This window comes from Perca fluviatilis, chromosome 16 (assembly GCF_010015445.1).
Source record: "Perca fluviatilis chromosome 16, GENO_Pfluv_1.0, whole genome shotgun sequence".
Taxonomy (NCBI): domain Eukaryota; kingdom Metazoa; phylum Chordata; class Actinopteri; order Perciformes; family Percidae; genus Perca; species Perca fluviatilis.
This window is the reverse complement of record NC_053127.1, coordinates 22,324,612-22,333,325: the sequence shown is the minus strand read 5'-3', so window position 1 is coordinate 22,333,325 and position 8,714 is coordinate 22,324,612. Positions and strand designations below refer to the sequence as shown.

The following is an 8,714-nucleotide window of genomic DNA, read 5'->3' as shown; positions in this document are numbered from 1 at the left end:
TTTTCAGAAAGCATTTTTAAATTAATTTTATTATTTTATAGCTAATTTACAACAAGCGCTTCACTGAACTGGAACATTTTATTTTGCTTGATATTGTCATTGTTAAATATATTTTTCTGCATCAGTTGACTTTGTTGTAACGTTTTAATCAGTCTTTTCTGTAAAAATTCATATATTTTATAAGGAATATCACACTATGATACGGATGGCTGAGAGAGATATTAAGAAATACATTGAACCCTCAAATAAAGAAATTGAAAACATATTATTCCATTCATGGATATGTTGTCATGTTGTTGTTTCTGTGATTCTCTCAATGTGTAAATGTAAATGAATGTGCTGATATCTTTATGTGCGGTGTGTGTGTGTGTGTGTGTGTGTGTGTGTGTGTGTGTGTGTGTGTGTGTGTGTGTGTGTGTGTGTGTGTGTGAGTGTGTGTGTGTTTTGCCCACCCGGAGTGTGCAGATGTTGTTTCTATGTTGGAGCAGTTTAACTGGGCTGTGGCTCTGATGGATCCTGTACTTGCATCAATTCAGCAGTGTGCACGACTAAACCTAAAGCCACACAGCACTCCAACATCTCTATTGTATATACAGCATTTCTGGCCGAGACCCAAAAGCTCTCTCAATGTGGAAAAAAATACAAAAATATACAGACTTGAGATGGAACCTGTGACAGTCCTTAATAAATAATAAATCATACTGTAAACAAAAACTTGGTACTTGTCATTCACAAGCTTCAGCTGTTCCACCTTGAGCTGGGAGAAGCAAGTGAGCAAAAATAAACAAACAATAAATATGAATGGTCACTTCCATCAACACTTCCACCTTCACTCTTATAATTCAGAACAAATTATAAGTAAATACAAACACATGCTCATAAAACTTGGAGTCCACCTTCTCGCTGATACCTGTAGCATATAATGCCGTCAGTGCAAACTTTATAAATACTGTTTTAATCTTAGACACACACGTAAAACCATCTTCATTGCATAACATCATAGCAGTATTGCACTACATCTTAATGTGGGTGTCTCACTCTCTCACTCTGGCACACACACATACGCACACCACCCATTAATTTATTATACATTATACCCACCAGTGGATGTTATAAAGGATATATATTATCATATAGTGTAATTTATATTTTATACACAACACATACTTTCTTGTCAGCCGCACACACAAGCAGCAAACACAGGTATGCACACACACACACAGTCATACAGACACACATACAGCTGCATTGTACATGTTTCAAATCGTTTTCAACGTACACAAGAACATGTCAAATATGTCAGTTCAAAGCTCTAGTTTGAGGTCTGCTTTAAATTGAACGGTTCAGCTATTTCTGTGTAGCTTTTTGCTGTGTTTTACAACAATAAAATGGGAATGTGTGTAAATTCAACAACCAAACTGCAATATTACCGAAAGGAATCAATGGAATATTGTTTGGAGATGTTGATTTTTACAGACTTAGTCCCTTTAGAAATTGTTATAAAAAAGATATATATATATATATTTATATTCATATTTATATTTATATATATAGGCCATTTATTTGTTAAACATGACTTAGCTTTAATTTGTGTGGACACAAGAGGGAGAAAGAAGCAGAGAAAAAGTGGAAAAGAGAGAATAAAAGAAGACCTATTCCTCCCAGACAGAGGAGTTTCCACACATGAATGTGCACATATGCGCACACACAGAGACCCACGTGCACACGCACACACGCACGCACGCACGCACGCACGCACGCACAAAGACAAAGTCAAACACACACACAGACACACTCACACATGCACACACACGCACGCACGCACGCACACACAAACGAAGACAAAGTCAAACACACACAGACACACACACGCCATGGCTTTTACTGCGGCCACTGGAAACAGTGTGTACGTCTGTGGCTGAGGGATTCTTCTGGAAGAGTGATCGGTGAGTCGGCTGTAGTGCGATGAAGCTAACAGCTCTGCTGTTTGTGCCTAGAGAGATAACATTCATCCTGGATTCTGACTAGCAGGTCAGAACAGCCAGTCGCCCTGTAGAGGAGTGTGCTAGGTTACAGCTGAGGTTACAACTCTACGTGTGTGTGTTGGTGGATGGGTTTGAGAGCGTATGGGTGCGTGAGTGTGTGCGTGGGTAAGAGAGCAGAGGCTAAACTATGTCAGAGCATCTACGGCGCTCAGGTTTGGCCTCTCAAGACCATCTCTCATGACTGTGTATCTCTTCTCTTCTTCCTCCATGAGACATGCTAAAAAACTCCTCCACAATAAGGAGGTGGAAAAGGAGAACACACCCTACTTACTTTCTTTTTTATCTTTTTTTTAAAGTCAGATTTTTCCATTGTTTTTGTCTCCTGTCTCCATTGTCTTTGAGGATGCATGCACAAATTCAGCATATGTGTTTTTATCATTATAATTATTTGAACTTCCTTTAAATAATGCCTCGCAATATTAAACATGGGTGATTGAGCAAATGTCAGTCTTAGTCACTGAGGTGTTATTCAGAGTTCACACTCAGAACCAAGAGGAGATTCAGACGAAAAGGGACTCTTTGCCGAGAAAAGACTCCTCATCAAGAGGGACTCAGCAGGATCCGGGCGCCCTGTTCTCAGTCGTCCCCCTTTCCTGTCCTGAAACAAGGCAGAGCTGACAGGAGGAGGAGGAGAGAAAGCCAGGAGGTTATATAAAAAGAGGGGCCAGCGTCTTTTTGGGCACCTCCATCTCAGACATAGGCGCGTGGAGGTGTTCAATGGGAGCATGAGACTTGAGAGGGGTGGGGTGGGTGAGGTGGTCTTAATACTACCTCGGGGTCCGTCCCTGCTGGGTCACCCTCTACTCTCTTTCAAGCCCTGTTCAGATCTAATGTCCAAATATATCCAGACTGTGTTGAGATCCAGATGGACTGCGGTTCACACCTGGCATCAGAATGCATCTGAACTCTCTCAAGTAATCACTTGTGATTGGATTTTCGCTTCACATTTGCTTTTATCTGTTGGGAAACTGCAACTGCATCGAAACAGAGAAAACACACATTACACACTAAGTTGTTTGGCAGTGCTTAATCAACTGCGTTTAGGACATTTGTGTTCCCAGTTTGGGGTGCAGTCACAGCTGTATTTAGAGCTGTCCACTAGTGGCCAAGATGCATTTTAATGCTGAGTGTGAACAGGGCCTCAATGCTCAGTCCTGCCTCATTAAAGTGGAATACTGATTACGTCTTTTCTCTCCATCTCTTTCAGTCTAATTACACATCGCTGTGTTCACATCTGTCTCAGAGTCTCTCTTTTGGTATCTTTCTTTGCCTCGCTGTGTCAATTCCTGTGTTTGTCTCTGTCTCTGTGTTTGTCTTAGTATGCATTTGTCTCTCTGTATCATTCTCAGTGATTGCCTAAGCACTGACTTTGCTGGAGGGCAGACAGGCAGGCGAGGCTGGCTTGGCCGTGAGGGTGGAGGGTGGTGTTGGTTGGTGGTTGTGAGAAAGGGGTGGTTTGGATAGGGTGCTGCATCACAGCCTCTCCCGAGTGGGGATCCAGATGTAAGGCCCTGATTGCTCCTCGATCACTGTCTTTACTTTGTGATAGACCTCTTCAAAGCTGTCCCCTTCCACGACAGCTGCAGCAGGACACAGGATGTGTGAGGTAAGGAGAGAAAACAATGAGGGGTGGGGAAAAAATGGCAAGCAAAGACAAAAGAGAGACAGTAGGACGCACAAAAAATGGAGTCATTAGGGTGGAAAGACAGAGAGGGACAAAAGAAAGGAAGGATGTTTATCAGATGTGTTTGAGAGGAGACAATGAGAAGAATAATCAATTAAGAATACAATTTTATAATCTGCGTACATTGTAAATATTGTGTAAAATCACAATGTCAAACAACCATTATGTATGTATTTCTACAAAGACTCCCACATGTTTATTCAGTCTCACACATATTTTTTCAGTGGCTTACAACAGCTGTTCGTGATTTATTATAAATTGTACACCGCATTAGCTTTGTGAGGAAACCTAACATCATATTCTGTCGACCGCTGTGATTTGCCCTAAATGTGTGACTTAAATGTTAAAATGCTCAGAGTACTCCCAGAATGCGTTCATTTAACTCACTTGGCCAGGAACATGTAAAGTGAAATCCATCTTTGTGGAGGAGGCTTTTTTTTTATCATTTGTTGGTATTAAACAATAAAAAAAGACTAAAAAGTTATAAAGTGAAATGCACCTATTATCACCCTCAAAAGTGTGGAGCTGAGCGCCAGCAATAAACCCAAAATACAGACAACCTGTTGTTGAAAAAATCTTGTAATCATAAGGATTTTTATGATCACAACTCCACATCAAATAGATGAGTGTACAGCGGAATTAGCTCACTTTTACCATCTGGTGCTGCCATAATCCAAACCAGAATCCACTTGTAGGTAGAGAGTTCGTGATATTTGCTAGAAATTCCATGCTCTGTGTGTACACATCATTTCTGTGTGTTCATGTCACATAGACACAAACTCTCCGATCTTACCCGAGAAACACTCTAGGAAGTCTTGTTCTAGTTTGAGGGCTCGGTCCATTCCTTTCCTGGCCTGCTCCTCTGTCAGGCGAGTGTTGATCTCTCTGTAAACATCACACACAATATCTTCATTATAACACATATTTTCATTTAATGCTTGTTAAGCATACATTTTCAAAATGTTTTGAAAGTACATACAGGACATTCTCCAGTGACTTGGGCCGGACAAAGATGGCGATGGGATGAAGCTGAGCTGCTTGTAGTCTGCGCACAGCATTGGCAGAGACATCCAGGATGCAGTGTTTCCCCTGCTGCTTGTGCACATGTGCAGGGAAAGAAATGTAATAATAAGGATTCATAAATACAGTTATTTTAGCAACAACTTTTAATTTGCCAGTTAATTGGGCAACAAGTCATGAAAGGTTGTGGCTTATCACTTAGACTTTTCTCTGAGGAAGTATTGCTTTTATAAAACATATACATCACTGATAAATTCATAATTTTTAAATAATATTCTTGTGCCTGTTCTTATAATTCTAGTACAAATAATTGGTAGAAGTAATAAAGCCAATGGCTAAAAAAGGATTAGAATTTTTCTTAAGGAGTTTTATTATTGCCATTCATTCTTATTTCCTGGTACAACGTGTTGCTGCGTACCTGCTCAGCCACCTCACGGACACTCTGGACACTGGTGCCATACAGGTGACTGTTGTACTGGCCCGCCTCGATGAACCGATGGCTCTGGATGTCCTTCTCCATCTGTTCCCGTGACGACACAAAATGATAGTCCCGCCCATCCACTTCATACTCCCTCTTGGGCCGTGTGGTGTCTGTTAGGGGAAGAACAATACAATAAAAGCTGCAAATATGCTTTGAATCTCAAAATTAAAGCAATTACTTGATGGGGAGGGATGTATTATGCAGACATCACCCTAAAATGGCTGCAGGTGGCAGCAGTGACATGCAAATAAAAAACCAGTGAACAGATCAGTCTCCATGACTGACAGCATAATTACTTACGTGGGACACAAGATCCAAACTTATCAGGGAACTCAGACAACAGGTCATCATTTATCCTGTCTTTCACAGGACCCAGAATGATGATGGGCCTCGCATAATGAACTTGAAGAGAAAGAGAGAAGAAAGTGTGTAGGAGCATTCAGAAAAGGGAAAAAGAAACAAAAATGAAATGTAATATAAAAGCCTTAAATAATGGACTTCTATATGACCTTACCTTCCACTTGGGTGACAGTCTCATAACTTTGTGAGGTTTTATCTCTCCCTGGTGACAGAAAAGCATTCAGACACATTTCTTTTTACCATTAAAAATGACATTCAGGTTCATGATTCTGCATCTGCGTGTAGTGAATATGATGTATTCTCAAATGTTGCAGCTAATACATCAGATGTCGTTATTGACAAGAACCATAAACACGTGACTTTTGGAGATGAGGTGTGCATTGGACTACAGTCAGGAAGAAAATGTGAGTAAAGACTGCTTGTGTTTATATTTGGCAGTGTGTATAAAGTCAATGCTACTTGCACCTTCAATTGAGCTATAAATCTTGTTATGGATATTACAGTGTGACTGATCACTATTTACATTTAAGTATATAATAGGTATGTAAATAAAACAGGGAGATATTGTTTGTGTATGTGTCAGCAAATCGTGTTCCTGTGTTGCTGCCCATTGCTACAGTGTTAACTGTAGTCAGCTAACATGCTTGCAGTGTCAATGCACAGTATATTTATGCTTCATACTAATTACCTTGAGTGCCCAAGCTGTCTCGACCATGGTCCTGCAACAGAAACCAGAGCAGAGATTTACACACTGGGAGGCAGTTTGAAAGAACAGGTACAACTCACTCAAACAGCTGGTGAATGAACTTACCCTCTCTTTGGTGTTAACACGAGACCACTCTTTTCTTTCCACCCTGTAGAAACAAGGAGGGAGAACAAAAACATTTAATTTTGGAGACAGAAGAATTATGTTAGAAACGTTGAACCAGAATGTTTAGTAATTTTGTTGAAGCACATTGAAAGATAAGTCGGACCTCCCCAACTCACTCACAGTGAAAAGTCTGACCTGTTCTTGCTAGGGATGAAGCCGACCTCTTCAGCCTCGTTCTGGGGGCTGACCTTACGGGCCTGCCACCATTCCTCATCTCCACAGTCCAACACATGCAGCACATCCCCAAACCTGAAGCCCAGTGCCTGACTGAGGAAGCCACAGTCCGCAGTCTTGTCATAGTCAAAAAGAGCCCTGAGTGATGGAAGAATTCAAATCACTAACTTAATAAAAAAAACTCTTTTAAATTCTAACCACTTGAACACCAATATTATGAACAGTCTTCTTACATTTTTAAAGTAGCTTCATAATTACATTTGGTTGTAGAGAGAAATATCCAAATACAAGATGTTATTTTGTTAAGTCCCCAAATGGAACATTATGGATGTCCATCGAACAGATCACGGAACAGTTATAACTACTAATGTTTGTGCACATTGTCATAAATCAGACAGTACATATAGTACATTAGTCTAGATAATAATTGCCATATTATTCCCGGCCAGCAGTGGCAGCACTTAACGCTGCTTCTGTGCACGACTGCAGTCGTTGAGCAAGGAAGAAATTCTGCGCTATCTTGGATTTTCTTGTTTTAAAAGTGGCATAAATCGTATTCTTGTAATTTTACACACCCCTGACACTGCCGTGAATTCTGCCGAACTGTTGCTGAGTAGTCCCCTTTCCCTCTAGCTAGTTGTTTAAATGTCCAGCCTTCATCTGATAAGCAGGTATTTGTTTAACAGGGAATGCTGTAATCAGTGTTTCTGTCATTCAGCCATTCAGGACCAAGAAATGCAAAGTCCTACACACAGTATCACGGCTAGGCGAAGTTTCAGCCAAGTTTGTCCGTGAACACACTGGAGCATAGACAGCCTTTTGATCCCCGAACACCAGCTTCAAATACATTCACCCAAAGTCTAACGTTAGCGAATGTTTTTGTGTTAACGGCAAATCATTTAAGCTTAGCCTCGTAGTCACTGCCATCAGAAACGAAGACAGCAGTAATGTTGATGTCAGCCAGGGCGGATACAGTATTTTAATCCAGATGTTGTCATCAACAATAGATCCAGTGTTTTCTCTGTAATTCTGATTGACAGAATAAAAAGAAGACGGAAGCCTGGCCATAGCTAGATGAAGAAGCAGGACGAACACGGCATCATCTCCAGTTTTGCAGGGAAACTAAAAGTCTGAGCTAACCTATAGGGAGGCACTGTTGCTGTCAGTATCAACGGATTGATACAGAGCGTGTAATATCGTGACCCAGAGCAGACTATTTTCATTGTCCTGTCACTGCTGGTTGATTGAGTCACACCTGGACCTGGTGAGGACTTAATTAACTGTTTGCACAGGAAATCAAGTAACGTTAAGAAGTTCTTCTGAAGGTAAGAACCATGTTCCTTTTACTCTGTGCTAACCCTGTGCAGTCAGTGTGATATGGTTTTTGTGGCAGAGTTTTAGGTTTAAACTGGTTGCATAGATTGTGATGATTAGAACATAATTTCTTTTTATAACATTGTTTTCATAAACATTGTCATATCTTGTTTTCTGTCGTTGGTTGGTTTGATTGATTGGTGTGATTAACATTACTCTTGACAGCTATGAGTGGAGTGGCGGTGGCGCTGTTCAGGGTGCTGAAACAGTGCTGAGCTGCTCATGGAGTTTGTATCTCACTGTATTTACACAACTTTGCACACACACATGGGATGATCACTGTAGCTTCCTCTGCAGCAATTTGGCATTTCATCATCACATTGGCTTATATAAAGTATAATTTGGCACATAATGATGTCTTGTCTTTGTTTGTAAACTAAAGCAGAGCACAGGAGTTCTTAACTAGTACAGCAAGTCAATGGGGTAGCCTAAAGTCGTAAACTACAGCATTTTATTTACTGTAGGCCTACACAGAAAATCTAAATGGGTTGCAGATTACTATAAATTATTATGTAGGCTACAGTAAACATGAACTTTTTAGTGTATTGTAGTAAACAGTAATGCAATGACATTTATATTTATTTATTGTCTTGAATCTGCAAGACACGTGTAAAGCCACAGTGAGTCTTACTGTGGTACATGATTTCTTTAGTCTTTGTTAAACTTGGTAACCTAGGCTGTGATATGCTTTCCATATTATGTAAA

The 8,714-nt window shown here is 40.4% G+C and overlaps 1 protein-coding gene across 8 annotated transcripts in view; it reads right to left on the bottom strand.

Moving 5' to 3' along the window:
* Positions 1–8,714, bottom strand: part of LOC120544364 (disks large homolog 4) — a 68,316-nt gene continuing 59,602 nt past the window's right edge. For 5 of the 8 annotated variants that reach the window (XM_039778042.1, XM_039778036.1, XM_039778038.1 and 2 more), the window contains 9 exons: positions 6,582–6,773; positions 6,402–6,444; positions 6,279–6,309; positions 5,745–5,792; positions 5,531–5,632; positions 5,168–5,340; positions 4,709–4,821; positions 4,523–4,614; positions 1–3,625 (listed from right to left, as the gene is read on the bottom strand). In XM_039778042.1, coding sequence (XP_039633976.1) covers positions 3,519–3,625; positions 4,523–4,614; positions 4,709–4,821; positions 5,168–5,340; positions 5,531–5,632; positions 5,745–5,792; positions 6,279–6,309; positions 6,402–6,444; positions 6,582–6,773 — 901 coding nt within the window. In that variant the 3' untranslated portion in view covers positions 1–3,518. The remainder of the gene's footprint in view (positions 3,626–4,522; positions 4,615–4,708; positions 4,822–5,167; positions 5,341–5,530; positions 5,633–5,744; positions 5,793–6,278; positions 6,310–6,401; positions 6,445–6,581; positions 6,774–8,714) is intronic. The other 3 variants (XM_039778037.1, XM_039778039.1, XM_039778041.1) reach the window with 1 other exon arrangement.